This window comes from Sinohyriopsis cumingii, unplaced genomic scaffold (assembly GCF_028554795.1).
Source record: "Sinohyriopsis cumingii isolate HCF-2022 unplaced genomic scaffold, ASM2855479v2 utg000940l, whole genome shotgun sequence".
Classification (NCBI taxonomy): domain Eukaryota; kingdom Metazoa; phylum Mollusca; class Bivalvia; order Unionida; family Unionidae; genus Sinohyriopsis; species Sinohyriopsis cumingii.
Window position 1 is genome coordinate 481,361 of NW_028315945.1, and position 18,958 is coordinate 500,318.

Here is an 18,958-nt window from a genome sequence, read left to right on the forward strand (position 1 = left end):
TGGTTACACTATAATGGATATGTGTTATGGTTACACTATAATAGATACGTGTTATGGTTGCACTATAATGGATGTATGTTATAGTTGCACTATAATGGATATGTGTTATGGTTGCACTAAAATGGATGTATGTTATAGTTGCACTATAATGGATATGTGTTATGGTTGCACTATAATGGATATGTGTTATGGTTGCACTATAACGGATACGTGTTATGGTTGCACTATAATGGATATGTGTTATGGTTGCACTATAATGGATACGTGTTATGGTTGCACTTTAATGGATATGCGTTATGGTTGCACTGTAATGGGTTACACTATAATGGATATGCGTTAGGATATGTGTTATGGTTGCACTATAATAGATATGTGTTATGGTTGCACTATAATGGATATGTGTTATGGTTGCACTATAATGGATATGCGTTATGGTTGCACTATAATGGGTTACACTATAATGGATATGCGTTAGGATATGTGTTATGGTTGCACTATAATGGATATGTGTTATGGTTGCACTATAATGGATATGTGTTATGGTTGCACTATAATGGATATGTGTTATGGTTACAACAACTATCTGAATGCATATTTATTTATTGGGCTTGGGAGTACATAGTCAACATAGATTCACTGTACTACAGTGTATTCATATTAAAACACTGCCACGCGCACTGATATTTTGTACTTTACTACTCTGTATTACATTATAAATAGTGATTTGTACAGATATTTGTACTGAGAAAACCTGTCACAAAATTTGCCTTATGCACATTCATTTGTACAATACTTGTTTATTCAGATTAAAACGTCGTTTTGTCCACTGACATTTGTATTATGCTACACTGTATTCAGATGTAGTCACTGCTTTGTACACTGACAGCTGCAGTCTACTTCACTGCGTACATTTAGATAAAACGTTGCCTTTTTCACTGACATTTTGTACTCTGCTAATATAGTGTATTCAGGTAAAAACATTGCCTTGTACTAACTCCTTTGTACCCTGCTTTTGTTTTTGATTCAAACTTCACCTTGTACACACTCATCTGTACTCAGCTAGTGTTTTCAGTTTCAAACTTTGCCTTGTATACAGGCAATTTTGCTATATTACACTGTATTCAGAAAAACAAATTGCCTTATAATCCGGCATTTATGCATACGGTTATTATGTACTGCGCATCCAAATTTTCTATATACATGTAACCTATAGACACGAACTAACGCTTATGTAAATCTGAATAGCCGAATACAACAAAGCAACACGGAAGTTAGCTGAAAGCTTATGAATTGCCAAGTTATACGTGTGGCATAATGGTTGATCTTGTTAACATTCCTTTTGTGGGAACTCGTTATGCTAATTTGCACTAGGATTTTATATAATGCTACACGCATACATACATACATACATACATACATATATATATATATATATATATATATATATATATATATATATATATATATATATATATATATAGTTACGATTATATAGTCTTAAACTAAGTAACTAGAAAGAGCAAAAAAACAAAACAAGGTCAGTAAAAGTCAACAAATAATTAATTTCTTTAAAGTACAAAGTGCACACTTTATACACTGTACTTCGATTTCATGCTATCTTCTCATACACTTTTCATACACTGTACTAGATTTCATGCTATCTTCTCATACACTTTTCGTACACTGTACTTAGATTTCATGCTTTCTTCTCATACACATTTCATACACTGCACTTAGATTTCATGCTTTCTTCTCATACACGTCATACACTGTACTTAGATTTCATGCTTTCTTCTCATACACTTTTCGTACACTACTTAGATTTCATGCTATCTTCTCATACACATTTCATACACTGTACTTAGATTTCATGCTTTCTTCTCATACACATTTCATACACTGTACTTAGATTTCATGCTTTCTTCTCTACACATTTCATCATAAATGTCATAATAAGGAGCTATGGTTAAAGTTTGACTTAATGAGCGAGTACAGTAGTGAAACTAATTGCCGTAAACGTTTTCATAAAAATCTGTTACAAGTGTAATATACTGGAGGCCATATTTATGGAGCGGAGGAAGAACACTGAGACAGAGAAAGAATACTGAAACAGAGATAGAACATTGAGGCAGAGAAAGAATACTGAAACAGAGACAGAACACTGAGACAGAGAAGAGCTCTGAGACAGATAGACCACCGAGATACAGATAGAATACTGAGACAGAGATAAAATTTCCAAATGATTGACAGTTCCTGAAACTGAACAAGAAACAGATTTTAAAAATTCTGATCAAGTGGCAATTCTGATGGGTTCGTTAAAACCAACACACATACATATCAAACGTCTGGGGAATAATATGAGAAGTTTTAGAGCTATCTAAATTTGGCTTGGATGGATGGATGGATTGCCATAAGGGGATTATAATACCAGACCCATTCAGATGGGAAAACAAGACAAACGGTATACCACAAACTAAAATGATGATGTACTGATTGTACCTTTTTAAAATATAAAGGCGTAAACCGCTGCGAAGACACTGACCTGTCCGGCAAAGCACTTACATTTCTGATTTATGAGGTGTTATGTCTCGATACAAGTTGCTGTAAAATCACTGTTGTCTGGAATTTTTGTCTGGGGCATACCGTAGCTGAAGGTCATCGTAAGTACTGCTTACCACTATTTTAAAACGCGTTTTACCCTTAATATCAGTGCTTCAGAATAACATCGTAAAAATATTGGAATTTGATTGACTTACACGTTGTGGAACTAACCCCAAACTCTCAATTACTCTGACGCAGCAGCATTCACGACTGAATGAACAATTCCTACATCTTGGTATACGAAGGTCACTGTTGGACAGTTTGTTAGAATGTTTAATTCTTTATAAAAGGAAGATATTCTTAGCTATCTTACTTTTTTTAAAGCAATACAAAATAACAAGTAGTGTTATGAATATTTACTTTGTTTGTTAGTTTTATTTTATTTCATTTCATTATATGCTATTGTAATGTAACATAGTATGTTGGACTTGACGTTTTAGAAAATTGAGTGTATTTCTGCTTGACTCAAATTGACTATTTTTATTTTATTAATTGTAAACAACTAATACATAGCTAAATTACTCTCATTATGTATAGGTTTAAAATCATTATTATTATTATTATTATTATTATTATTATTATTATTAATAGAAGAAACGAATATGTTTATTTGGGTCAAGGTTTTGTAATTTCCTAAGTGACTTATACATAATCCAGGTTACTGTTTTGTAAACATCAAGATCATTCTAGAAGGTTATTTTCCATTAGATAATGTTTTTTTTTTTAATTATAGAAAATGCTAATTGTGACTTGAGTTCAAGTAGAGAACTACATATATAGTGTAACTGAGATGATTATTTCATTTGTGTTGAAACAGCTAGCACTTTCAAGTTGTATTATGTTGTGTTTAGTTGGGATCAATTTTATTTCTTCAAACTATTGAATTTAAGTGATTAGTTTCTCTGGAAATACAAAAGTACTCTGATAAAATTCTTGGATAGAGACATTCACTAGAATTTTTAGAGTATATTCAAAGCTGGAATTATATTTCTGTGATTCGACAAAAGACTAATGGCACATCAACACACTAGGAGATATAACAGACTCCTCATCGCCGTCCGCTTTTGGATTTATTCTGGTCTTGTACTGAGTTTTATTAAGGACTTCAAATATTAGGACTTGTGTTTGTAATTCTTGGATTATTTTTGGACATAATTCGCAATACCGTAAGCTCTTTTTCTCATTTTCATTTTGTAATCTATGGAAATAAATTATATTGTTCAATTTTACAAAGCTTGTTGTCTTTCACTTTTTTCTGTTACTTATTTTAACAGCTTCGCTGGTAACAGTAACTTTTCTAAATCTCCATGTAAAGAAGATAATCGTGATAGTATGATTACGGGGATTGAATACAGCGTCTATTGATAGTATGATTACGGGATTGAATACAGCGTCTATTGATAGTATGATTACGGGGATTGAATACAGCGTCTATTGATAGTATGATTACGGGGATTGAATACAGCGTCTATTGATAATATTATTACGGGGATTGGAATACAGCGTCTATTGATAATATTATTACGAGAATTGAACCCGGCTTCTATTAATAGAATTATTACGGGAATCCAACACGGCGTTTATTGATAGTATTACTGCGGGCATTGTGTGAATTATGGTAGCCATGTTTCGGGCATTGTTTTAATTATGGTAGCCTTGTTACGAGCATTTTGTTAATTATGGCAGCATTGTTACGGGCATTGCGTTGATTATGGTAGCCTTGTCACGAGCATTTTGTTAATTATGATTGCCTTGTTACGAGCATTATGATAATTTACATAATTACGGCGGCAGTGATAATCGTGATAGCATTATTGCGGCAATTGAACACTGCGTCTATTGATAGCATTATTGCGGCAATTGAACACTGCGTCTATTGATAGCATTATTGCGGCAATTGAACACTGCGTCTATTGATAGCATTATTGCGGCAACTGAACACTGCGTCTATTGATAGCATTATTGCGGCAATTGAACACTGCGTCTATTGATAGCATTATTGCGGGAATTGAACACAGCGTCTTTCGATAGTATTATTAAGGGTATCGTGATAATTATGACAGTCTTATTACAGTGTTTGTGATAATTTTTATTGTTTTATTACGAGGATTGAACATAGCGTCTATTGCGCTGTTAGACTCGCATATTATCAACCTTCTTTAGTCAACACTGGTTCTGGCTTGACATCTGTCACAATTTGTGTTTGAAAGTGAACTTAAGTATTTTGTCTATCTTTCCGTCAACGTTGCATGAAGCAAAATACTGAACCATGACCAGTCTTGAAATACACAGCCCACATTTATTATTCAGTTCTGACGTTCTTATTTCCAGCGAACTTCATGGTCATCCGCTGATCTTGCGGCAATAACTAGTTGCTTTATACAATTCATTTCAGCAGTAGTTGAAGCGCGTGCTTACTTTAGCTTATGGCTTTACCAAATATCGGTGCAAACATGAGTACATTGCTATCTAAAGCAAAAGTACGCATCATTAGACACATTGCTATGTTAAGCGAAGATACAAATCATTAGACACATTGCTATGTTAAGCAAAGGTACATATTATTAGACACATTGCTATGTTAAGCAAAGGCACATATCATTAGACACATTGCAATGTTAAGCGAGGGTACATATCATTAGACACATTGCTATGTTAAGCGAAGATACAAATCATTAGACACATTGCTATGTTAAGCGAAGATACAAATCATTAGACACATTGCTATGTTAAGCAAACGTACATATTATTAGACACATTGCTATGTTAAGCAAAGGCACATATCATTAGACACATTACAATGTTAAGCGAAGGTACATATCATTAGACACATTGCTATGTTAAGCGAAGATACAAATCATTAGACACATTGCTATGTTAAGCGAAGGTACATATCATTAGACACAATGCTATATTAAGCGAAGGTACATATCATTAGACACTGCTATGTTAAGCAAAGGTACATATCATTAGACACATTGCTATGTTAAACAAAGGTACATATCATTAGACACATTGCTATGTTAAGCAAAGGTACATATCATTAGACACATTGATATGTTAAGCAAAGGTACATATCATTAGGCACATTGCTTTGTTAAGCAAAGGTACATATCATTAGACACATTGCTATGTTAGGCAAAGGTGCATATCGTTCGATACATTGCTATGTTAAGCGATGGTACATATCATTAGACACATTGCTATGTTAAGCAAAGGTACATATTATTAGACACATTGCCATGTTAAGTGAAGGTACATATCATTAGACGCATTGATATGTTAAGCAAAGGTACATATCATTAGACACATTTCTATGTTAAGCGAAGGTGCATATCATTCGATACACTGCTATGTTAAGCGAAGGTACATATCATTAGACACATGGCTATGTTAAGCAAAGGTACATATCATTAAACACATTGCTATGTTAAGCAAAGGTGCATATCATTCGATACATTGCTATGTTACGCGAAGGTACATATCATTAGACACATTGCTATGTTAAGCGAAGACACAAATCATTAGACACATTGCTATGTTAAGCGAAGATACAAATCATTAGACACATTGCTATGTTAAGCAAAGGTACATTGTTTTAATTATGGTAGCCTTGTTACGAGCATTTTGTTAATTATGGCAGCATTGTTACGGGCATTGCGTTGATTATGGTAGCCTTGTCACGGGCATATTTTTAATTATGATTGCCTTGTTACGGGCATTATGATAATTTACATAATTACGGCGGCAGTGATAATCGTGATAGTATTGTTGCGGCAATTGAACACTGCGTCTATTGATAGCATTATTACGGGAATCGAACACTGCGTCTATTGATAGCATTATTGCGGCAATTGAACACTGCGTCTATTGATAGCATTATTGCGGCAATTGAAGACTGCGTCTATTGATAGCATTATTGCGGCAATTGAACACTGCGTCTATTGAAAGCATTATTACGGGAATTGAACACAGCGTCTTTCGATAGTATTATTAAGGGTATCGTGATAATTATGACAGTCTTATTACAGTGTTTGTGATAATTTTTATTGTTTTATTACGAGGATTGAACATAGCGTCTATTGCGCTGTTAGACTCGCATATTATCACTGCTATGTTAAGCGAAAGTACATATCATTAGACACATGGCTATGTTAAGCAAAGGTACATATCATTAAACACATTGCTATGTTAAGCAAAGGTGCATATCATTCGATACATTGCTATGTTACGCGAAGGTACATATCATTAGACACATTGCTATGTTAAGCAAAGGTACATATCATTAAACTCATTGCTATGTTAAGCAAAGGTGCATATCATTCGATACATTGCTATGTTACGCGAAGGTACATATCATTAGACACATTGCTATGTTAAGCAAAGGTCCATATTATTAGACATATTGCTATGTTAAGCGAAGGTACATATCATTAGACACATTGCTGTGTTAAGCAAAGGTACATATCATTATACACATTGCTATGTTAAGCGAAGGTACACATCATTAGACACATTGCTATGTTAAGCGAAGCTGCATATCATTCGATACATTGCTATGTTAGGCGAAGGTACATATCATTAGACACATTGCTGTGTTGAGCGAAGGTACATATTATTAGACACATTGCCATGTTAAGCGAAGGTGCATATCATTCGATGCATTGCTATGTTAAGCGAAGATACATATCATTAGACACATTGCTATGTTAAGCAAAGGTACATATCATAAGACACATTGCTATGTTAAACAAAGGTGCATATCATTCGATACATTGCTATGTTACACGAGGTTACATACCATTAGACACATTTCTATGTTAAGCAAATGTACATATCATTAGAAATATTGCTATGTTAAGCCAAGGTACATTTCATTAGACACATTGCTATGTTAAGCAAAATACATATAATTAGATACATTGCTATGTTAAGCAAAGGTGCATATCATTAGATACATTGCTATGTTAAGCGATGGTACATATCATTAGACACATTGATATGTTAAGCAAAGGTACATATCATTAGACGCATTGATATGTTAAGCGAAGGTACATATCATGAGACACATTGCTGTGTTAGGCAAAGGTGCATATCGTTCGATACATTGCTATGTTAAGCGATGGTACATATCATTAGACACATTGCTATGTTAAGCGAAGGTACATATCATTAGACACATTGCTATGTTAAGCGAAGGTGCATGTCATTCGAGACATTGCTATGTTAAGCAAAGGTGCATATGATTCGATACATTGCTATGTTAAGCAAAGGTACATATCATTAGACACATTGCTTTGTTAAGCAGAGGTACATATCATTATACACATTGCTATGTTAAGCAAAGGTGCATATCATTAGACACATTGCTATGTTAAGAAAAGGTACATATCATTAGACACATTGCTATGTTATGAAAAGGTACACATCACTCATTACATAGCCATGTTAAGCAAAGGTGTGTGTGTGTGTGATTAGGAATCTTAACGTAGCTTTAACAATTTTTCAATCATGTCGCTACGATGTCTGCAATGTGGCAGGTTATAGTGATGCCTAGCACTGGGGAATCATGCCGCAGACATGTAGCATGAAGTCCCACCCATTCACATTATCCTGACACCAGGCCAACCAGTCCTAACACTAACCTCTTAATGCTGTGCGCCTAGCGAGGCAGCTGTTAGTACCATTTTTGCAAGTCTTTGGTATGAGTTGGCTGGGGATCGAACCCACGACCTCCCGCTCTAACCACTAGGCCACCGGAACGGTTTATGCAAAGGTACATATCATTCGATAAATTCCCATGTTATGCATAGGTACAGACCAGCAGGTAATTGCCATTTAAAAAGTACAAACCGTTAGGTACATTGTTTTGTTAAGTTGACGTACATATCATTCGGTAGATTGCCATGTTTTGCATAGATACATAGCAATAGGTACATTACCGTGGTAAGCAAAGGTATATACCATTAGGACTGCTCCGGTGACCTACGTGGTTCGAGCGACCGCTTCGGATGCTGAAGGTCGCAGTTTCGACCCAGCCGAGTCATACAAACGACTAAATTCGGACATGACCTTCAAAATTGTCTTTAAATGCCAGTATCATATACACAGACCTCTATTGTTGTGAATATCATTATCATCATTCACTGATATAAATAAAACACTTTTCTCCATTTTTTACATCACACTTTTTGGGTAAATGAATTATAAAGGACTGCTTTTATTGCACTTTCTCATGAATCTGTAAGAAGTGACAGAAAGACAAACTGGGGAAGATATGGGCGATTAAATTCCTTTCACGCCATGTCATTTTATCCAGCGGTATGATCAGTAAGGAAAGTATACTTGTTACTAACATATAAAGAAGACCATTTACTATGTTCGTAAGGCGTGTCTGTGTTCAGCCACACATATAACACAGAGGCTGCTCAAATCAACCGTTCTCAGCTACAATTTAGAAACGGGCTGTAATCCTTAGGACAAAAATAAACAAAAGAGACACGATCGCAATCAGTGCATGACATCGTGACGGCTTCTCTCATACATTCATAATGTGAACTATTCATAACTCGCATAGTCCGAGCTGAAACGAAAAGAAAAGAAACTGCCATACAAATCCACCACATGTCGGTCAGCAACTATTGTATGTCTAAGGTGACTCGTAAATGTTACACGCCTATGATATCGTTGTCATATGAAAAGAATCGTGACACTAAGAAAATAGACGATTTTATGTTGGCATTTACCAGTACCGGTTTATTTTGGGTGGGGTGGACAAAACAGGGAATACAAGAAATAGGTCTAAACATATATATACATATATATATATATATATATATATATATATATATATATATATATATATATATATATATATATATATATATATATATATATATATATATATATATATATATATAAAGTGACATTGGCGTATCATGGAAACTGAAAGAAAATTTAGGATTTTCATTATCAATCATTTGTTGCTTCACATGAAAATATTGTTAAAAAATTCCCATCAGTTGCGGCTATGGCGGTTAAATTTTTTGTATGTGTCGTAACTACACATACTGTTATAAACTCACATACTGTCGCAAATACACATGCTGTCATAAAATCACATACTGTAGTAAATACACGCACTGTCATAAACTCACATACTGTAATATACTCACACACATAAGTACAAGCTCACGCATAGACTAAGTTCCTGTCTTTTCGCTATTTATAAAGATTCCATTTAACCAATATTCAAAACACATCACTGAAATATGGAAACGCTCAAATCTCCTATACGCTTTTGGAACTGTTTCAGCGAAGGAAAGTGCGTATTGCTTTTAGTTTTGGTAACCTAAATGAGCAGTTGAAAAAAAAATAACTAGGGAGTTTGTGTTACATATCCTTGGCTCTGCATGTTCATCTTTCTATTTCTAGAATCCTTATACTGAGTACCCAGCATTACTGTCTATATTGTTTACTTTGTTCTTTTACAGGGGTAGATGCTGCAAGTGAGGATGCTGGGGTGATCGCCGCCGCTACCGTCGCGGGAGTTCTACTCCTAGTCGCATTCATAGGGATAGCCATATACTGTTTTATCAGGTATGTGTTGTATCGGATGATCTCTATATCTACCATGTTTTGTATCATTGGGCTTGCCCTCCCATCGGATATATTCTGTATCTAGCGTGTGTTGTATCATTGGGCTTGCCCTCCCATCGGATATATTCTATATTTGGCGTGTGTTGTATCACTGGGCTTGCCATCCCATCGGATATAATCTATATATTGCGTGTGTTGTATCACTGGGCTTGCCCTCCATTCGGATATATTCTATATATGGCGTGTGTTGTATCATTGGGCTGGCCCTCCCATCGGATATATTCTATATTTGGCGTGTGTTGTATCATTGGGCTGGCCCTCCCGTCGGATATATACTATATCTAGCATGTGTTGTATCATTGGGCTTGCCCTCCCATCGGATATATACTATATCTAGCATGTGTTGTATCATTGGGCTTGTCCTCCCATCGGATATATTCTATATATGACGTGTGTCCTATCATTGGGCTTGTTCTCCCATCGGATATATTCTACATTTAGCGTGTGTTGTATCATTGGGCTTGTCCTCCCATCGGATATATTCCATATTTAGCATGTGTTGTATCACTGGGCTTTCCCTCCCATCGGATGCATTCTATATCTAGCATATGTTGTATCATTGGGAATGCCATCCCATCGGATGCATTCTATATCTAGCATGTGTTGTATCATTGCGCTTGCCCTCCCATCGGATATATTCTATTTTTAGCTTGTGTTGTACCATTGGCCTTGCGCTTTCATCAGACATATTCTATATCTTGCATGTGTTTTATCATTGGGCTTGTCCTTCCATCTGATGGACTTTATATTTGGCATGTTGTTCTGTGTTGTATCTTCACTTTTTGTATTTTATTTGATTAAAATGTACGCATTTGTTACGAAATATGTTACATATTTTAGCGTTATAGACATGAATACACAACCAGGCGAGTTTTACTTTTGCTGAAATGTCAAAGTTTTCTTTTTCACTTGGATTTATACTTTCGTTGCTTATTATAATTTCCAGCCCACATCAGTTAGCTAAATCTTACCTTAGTGTTGTAAAGCTAAAAGAAAGGCTGTGTTTATTGGTGCAAAAGCCTTTGCTTATACGATGCATAATGTGCATCTAACAGTATTTAAGCTGAGATCCTATTCTTATAGGGATCAAGCATCACCACGGATCAGACAGAATTTTATTTTCGTCGAGGAAAGTTGCTTAATGATTTGTTAATTTATATAAGGTAATACATACTATCGGGAGAGACATGTGAAAATGACATTTCCTTCATTATCTATGCATTTTAATTCACTGTAGGGAAAGGCTAATTAACATACAGTTGTATGCACTACGAGATCAGCCAATAAATGTTAGGTTTTTAACCTTGAGACACAGACATAAAGTATATGAAGCTAAAGTCAATCCTTTCTCTTTATTCTACCGCTGAATATTATAGCTATATTTTCACTTTTATCCGAAGATAGTATGAAATCACGGTTTGAGGAAACATTTAAAAAGTTTAATTAAAACTGGAGTCAGATGATTAAATTTAAACATTTTCGTTCTTCAATTTTTTTTTCTTCTTGTCCTTCAGGAACTCTAGGCATGATAAAAAGCGGTCAATGAAGATTAATTATGCTAATGGCGGACCTAGACCTGTAGCGAATGGCTTTCCTATGAATACAGCAACGCACCCGCCCATGGTACGCGTCCCTTTTCCGGTTTCAAATGGAACTATCCACAACCCGCACCCGAGTTTCATCTCTGGCCTACCAGGCACAGAAGGGGGTGTTCTACCCCCGCCTCCGTCCCCGCCCCAAAAGTCACGAGATGCGTCTCGGTCCCGGCATGGTACCCTAAACAAAACCCTTCCTCCCATGATGCTAATTCCCACTCCACACGGTACCATAAGAGTAGGACCACCTGGGGCACAGCGGAGATCCATGCCAGAATTTATTGTGGAACCAGGACCGGTTCCTATCATTCGACAGGTCATCTACGTGGATGACGACAGCAAAAAGCGAAATCGATCCAAATCACATGATAGGCACCACAAACGTCACCATAGCAACCATGGACATTCATCACATCATAGATCGCCCAGTCCACCAAAAATAAGGTAAATAACTTTGAACGACTACACATCCGTCAGTACAATACTTGCTATACTAATGTTGTAAGTTAACAATAGACTAATAACATCTATCTATAATTCTTTACCAAGCATCCTTTGTCCGTTAATACCTGATAATCTTTCTAGAAAACAGCTTGCCTGATTGCTTTGATTACTACTTTCAACAATTTTTGCTTCGTCAGTGTTATCTCTTTTTCTTAAACGTCAGTAATTAAAAATTATGTGATACATTTTTTCATAATGTTTTTAACAAGACTCCATTGAAGACACTCAATGATTTATCACTATTGTAATATAAATTTTTCAATAATAGAAAAAAGGTAAATTTGATTAGATGTGTGATGTAGAAGTTGTTAACATGTTGGACTTGCCACATGAAGGGTGTAGGTTGGAATTTTTGTCCAGACCAGGCCCGGTTGGCCACCGTAAAGTTGCAAGATATCATATTCCAGTTTCTTTCCCTTACCCTAAAATATTTTTTTTTTCTCAGCGCATTATCAATCAGTTTTATGATTCGTGCATGTGGCTGATAGAAGTTCCTGTTATATCCTTTTCTGATGGGTACTGTTGAAGACCTGTTTTGAAATCGGTCTTGTACCAATCATTTGTCCAGTGCAATTTTACAAAGGTCTAATGATACTAATGAATAGAAACTATATTGCGTCCCTATACAGTTTTAGTCTGTTAGCCGTGTGAAGTTCCATTGCAGGTCATCGAGACTTCAATAACTATTTGTGGATTTAGTGTCCACGGTAAATAGTCTCAGTTTCCAGTAAGACACTATTTGTAGACAGGATAATCTTCAGTAATTTTAAGGATTTTACCTAAACTATCATAATTTAGACCATTTGCAACCTATCATAATTTAGACCATTTGCAACCTATCATAATTTAGACCATTTGCAACCTATCATAATTTAGACCATTTGCAACCTGTACAGGAATAGTTTAGCAGATTTAGTGTATTCCTTGTTTTATTAGAATGTGTCTTTCATATGCCTATACATTTACATTGTAATTATCATCGATTATTTTGATAACAAAATTTCAAAATATATTATTTGTCTTTGTCTTAAGAACGATGACAAAAAAGTTACACTTTATTAGTACTAAATAGTTACTAAGTAAGCTGTGTAACCAATTTATAAGCTAGGACCCATCTGTTAACATGGCATTTAAAAAAACGTGCATAAAAAAGTACGGTTTGAGTGCGAGTCACCACACTGTGACGCTAAATTAATGACAATGGATCGGTTTAAAAACAATCACTAAAAATGAAGCTACAGTAGGCTAAAATTGCTTTGAGCATAGATATTTCACCCAAACATCTTTCAAAGTCAGATTCAAAACCCCTTTATTTTTTTGAGTCAAATGTACCTAAATATTTTCGAGCTTGTCGTCTTTCCAGTCACTCCGGATTGACAAACTAATATAACGTTGTTACATTCAGATGTCCAACATCTTTTATTAGTGTTTGGATGTAATACATTTGTATCTTGCTTGCACACATAAAACAAATGGAATTGAATGCCGATAGCAGCCGAGGCATTCTGAGTTCCTACAACATTCAAAATGAGGTCCAATGCAGGGGAGGTAATTGCTAATATTATTATTGCTGTTTCTCTTCTGTTTAACACTTTGGTCATGATTTAAGATCTTTGGTCTGTGCTAAATATAGCTCCAAAATGTAGCTGTAGTTAATAAACCAAAGTGAAATTTAAATTAAGATCTTATAGATAAAAAACCGTTAATTTATTTCAACTGAATGATAAGTCAGACAATAGAAAACTAAGAAAAGGTTAGTGAAATAAACTGCTATAATGCTTTTATAAGAATACATAATTAGGAACAATTTCTTAAATGTCGCTTAGAACCTGAATCCATTCAATCAACAGTTACCTTTATCCGACGTTGTTTTGTTACAACAAGTTTTTTTTCCAAAAATAATTAATAATGATTTGTGGTGTGGAGTCCCATTGGTCCAGAAAATAATAAATATTTGTGGTGTGTAGTCGAATGCAAAAAAATAATAAAGATTTGTGGTGTGGAGTCCTGTTGGTCAAGAAAAATATTAATGATTTGTGTTGTTGAGTCCCACTGGTCAAAAAAATTAATAATGATTTGTGGTTTTGTGTCCAATAGGTCAAGAAAATGAATAATGTTTGTGGTGTGGAGTCCCATTGTTAAGGAAAATTAATAAATTTTTGTGGTGTTGAGTCCCATTGGTAAAGAAAATTAATAATGATTTGTGGTGTGGAGTCCCATTGGTCAAGAAAATTAATGATGATTTGTGGTGTAGAGTCCAATAGGTCAAGAAAATGAATAATGTGTGTGGTGTGGAGTCCCATTGGTCAAGACAGTTAATAATGTTTGTGGTGTTGAGTCCCATTGGTCAAGAAAATTAATAATGATTTATGGTGTGGAGTCCAATAGGTCAAGAAAATGAATAATGTTTGTGGTGTGGAATCCCATTGGTCAAGAAAGTTAATAATGTTTTGTGATGTGGAGTTCCTTTGGTAGAGGATAATAATGATTTGTGGTGTGGAGCCTCATTGGTCAAGGATAATAATAACGATTTGTGGTGTTTAGTCCCATTGGTTATGAACAGTATTAATGACATGGGGTGTGGAGTTTCAACGGTTAAGAACATTAATAATGAATTTTGGCATGATGTCCCATTGGTCTAGAAAAATAATAATCATTTATGGTGTGGAGTCCCATTGGTCCAGAAAAATAATAATGATTTGTAGCGTGGAGTCCCATTGGTCAAGAAAAATATTAATGATTTGTGTTGTTGAGTCCCATTGGTCAAGAACATATAATAATGATTTGTGGTTTGGAGCCCAATAGGTCAAGACAATTAATGATGTTTGTGGTGTTGAGTCCCATTGGTAAGGAAAATAAATAAATTTGTGCTGTGGAGCCTCGTTGGTCAAGAAAAATAATGATTTGTGGTGTGGAGTCCCATTGGTCAAGAAAAATAATGATTTGTGTTGGGGAGCACCGTTGGTCATGGATAATGATAATGATTTGTGGTGTAAAGTCCCAATGGTCAAGAATAATTTGTGGTGTGGAGTCCCAGTGGTCAAGGAAATTAATTGTGATTTGTGGCGTGGTGTCCCCTTGGTCAATAAAATTAATAATGATTTGTTGTGTGTAGTCCCATTGGTCAAGAAAAATAATAATGATTAAGGTGTGTAGTTCCATTGGTCAAGGAAAATAATGATGATTTGTGGTGTGGAGTCCCATTGGTAAAGAAAATCACTAATGATTTGAGGTGTAGGGTCCCATTGGTTAAGAAAATTAATAATGTTTTGTGGTGTGTAGTCTCATTGGTCGAGGATAATAATAATGATTTGTGGTGTGTAGTCCCATTGGTAAAAATAATTAATAATGATTTGTGGTGTGTAGTCCCATTGGTCAAGGAAAATAATAATGGTTTGTGGTGTTTAGTCCCATTGGTCAAGACAATTAATAATGATTTGTGGTGTGTAGTCCCATTGGTCAAGGAAAATAATAATGGTTTGTGGTGTTTAGTCCCATTGGTCAAGAAAATTAATAATGATTTGTGGTGTGGAGTCCTAAAACGTTTTATTGACCAGATATATATGAACCCTCTTTGATGTTTGATAAAAGTTAATAAAATAATTTGAGTTGTGTTATTCTCCACCCTATTATGCTGCCTTATATTACAGCTAAACTTGTGGAAGCACGTGTTCCGTTACAACTTCGAAGTCCCTCATGCGTCCCATTTTGCTTGACCCCATCTGAAGACTAAATAAAAGAAGCCCCTTATAAGTCCCATTACTTAATACATCGCGATAATTCAGCCCCTTTATAGTATAGAGGTCTTTTGATGGACCCAATTAACAGTCTGTACGAATTTCGTACATAGAATACATTCCAAATGAAATCCCTATACAGTCCCCATACAGTATGGACCTCTTGGCAGCGGAGTGGATTGGAGGACAGCAGTCGGTAAGGGTCGGTACGATATAACCTTTCATGTGTTTATATGCTTAAAAAACTAATGGGCTAAACATCATCAATCATTTCTTCTCTATTAATACCGCAACCGTGGTTGGTTGTGTATCGCGACCAGTATGGGGTCATTGGAGTTTTGTTAAAAATACAGTAAACAGTTGGAGTTTTGTTAAAAATACAATAAACAGTGTTAACACGATTTTTAGCCGTGTTAAAAAGAAGGTTTAAAAGTTAAACTTAGTGCTATTATAAAACCCGTTTGAACAAAAGCGTGCTTTTCGCTTCAGTCCTTACGCTGTACTTGTTTTGTTCATCAGTAATTTGCATAGCAGGCGCATTTGTTTGACTGACGAAGCTATTTTGGGATCAATCAATATAGAAATCTGCATTCGGATCGGTGTTTTCTTTCTTGCAATTGTATTATGTGTTTGAGATTACTTCCAACTGTTTTTGCTTTGTTTTCTTGTTTTAGGTCAACGATCAGGTAGGAGGATTTAGATAATACAATATAAATAAGGGGTTACTTGATTATGTTGCACGGGCTTCACAGATGTGACTCACACGTGCTCGAATATTTCGTTATCGCACTATTTTTGTATAAATTTCAAACTTTTTAATTATTTAAAACGGTATTTATAATTGAATTGCGTTTTCCATGGACTATCTATGGACTACCTATTTCATGGACTACATATTCCACGGACTACCTATCTCCTAAATGTACAGAAATATGTTTTATACTTTAGTGGCCTTTTCAACGGAGTTTAAAAAGATCCGTTGTTTATTAAAATAATAATAAGAAAATAGATACAGGATATTATTGTGGTAATTTGCTACATGTCGTGATACAGGTTTAATAATAGTAATAAGTTTTTTTATCGGAAACTGAAGGACTAAGTTGCTCTTACTTTCAAACAAGTTTACCTGTTGTTCTTTAAACTGTGATCAAGTAGATCCTATTTAGGTAAAAGAGGCTATCAAATTATAAATTAAAGTCTCCTGAGGCGAAAGAGACTATCAAATTATAAATTCAAGTCTCCTGAGGCGAAATTGGCTATCAAATTATAAATTCAAGTCTCCTGAGGCGAAAGAGACTATCAAATTATAAATTCAAGTCTCCTGAGGCGAAATTGGCTATCAAATTATAAATTCAAGTCTCCTGAGGCGAAAGAGACTATCAAATTATAAATTCAAGTCTCCTGAGGCGAAAGTGGCTATCAGATTATCAAGTCAAGTCTGTTGAGGCTAACAATTTATAAAGTCAAGTCTAATGAGGTGAAGCAAGCTATCACAATTATAATCAAGGACACCAACTACAAGCATTTCGGCCAATACAAGGAAGCACAGAATTGGTAATTAAAAATGAAGTTGATAATAAATGAAACAAATTATTGCCGAGAGCGGAAGGAGCGCAATATTTTTGTTTAGCTATTTTTTTAGATCAATTAACCATTCTCAAAAATAATTAGATTTTATTTATTTATTTATTTATTTATTTATTTATTTATTTATTCACTTACTTACTTACTTACTTGCTTACTCACTCACTTACTTACTTGCTTACTTGCATGCTTAATTACTTGCTTACTTACTTATTTACTTGCTTACTTACTTACTTACTTGCTTACTTACTTACTTACTTACTTACTTACTTACTTTTTACTTACTTACTTACTTGTTTGTTTATTTGTTTGCATAGACTCCTCTAACCAGATATCCTTAGAATAGCTGTATAAAATTTTTCTCGACCGTATTTTGCTCTATGTCTGAAACATTTAATGTCAGAATAAAATGTATTACGATCTTTAATCTTTCATTTTATAATCAGTTGTTTTGAAAAATTAGGGACTTTTACGCAAGAGAAAAAAGATGAGAGAAAAACCCATGAATATTATCAATATTCAAAATCCTTAGAAATCAAAGTAGTATGCATGGTTCGAATATAATCCTTAAGTATAGTCTAGCCTTGGAAAAATGTCTTGCTGAATTACTAATACCACTGTTATTATTATTATTATTATTATTATTATTATTATCATTATTATTATTATTATTATTATTATTAATATTATTATTATTATTATTATTATTACTATTATGTTAATGTTAATGGCAGACAGGAAAATAATGGATTTATTATGGGCACAGGTAGGTACACATCCCGTGGAAGCTTTGCACTGCTCTAAACAGCTCATAATTTGCATTAAAAGGCTGAACTCCTCCTTGAGGAAATATCAATCAATCGTACTCGTCTCTCGTATTTAGCTTGTCAAAGAATTAAATCTTTTTATTCAAGAAGTGCTTTTAATTTTTTTTGCTTTAGCAAATAGTGATAATAGCTTGCACGCAAACAGACAAGGAAGGATATACAATCAAAAACTATTATCTCTATAATAGAAAATTGAAGTTAACTTGCCAAATGGATCTCTTCGTGATACCCCTACCAAAGGTATAAAAGAGTATGTATTCTGTTATAAATGGGCATGTACTGACTTTTGATAAGTGATGTTCGAGTCCCCGACCAAATTGTCAACTGGTTTCCAAGGAACTGTGCACTGACCGTAACAAGTAAGATGTGATGTTTCAACGGTCAGTGAAGTATGAACATCTAAATCGTTTTGTCTCGCCTGCTAATCATGAGAAATGTATACCAGTTTTCC

At 34.7% G+C, this 18,958-nt stretch overlaps 1 protein-coding gene across 2 annotated transcripts in view; it reads left to right on the forward strand.

Annotated features, from left to right (window-relative positions):
- The window catches only part of LOC149772979 (uncharacterized), a 65,044-nt gene that overhangs the window by 31,916 nt on the left and 14,170 nt on the right, over positions 1-18,958 (forward strand). The window contains exons 2-4 of one of the 2 annotated variants that reach the window (XM_089947007.1): positions 10,095-10,200; positions 11,775-12,299; positions 16,771-16,782. In XM_089947007.1, the coding sequence (XP_089803133.1) occupies positions 10,095-10,200; positions 11,775-12,299; positions 16,771-16,782 (643 nt within the window). The remainder of the gene's footprint in view (positions 1-10,094; positions 10,201-11,774; positions 12,300-16,770; positions 16,783-18,958) is intronic. The other variant, XM_089947008.1, reaches the window with a different exon arrangement.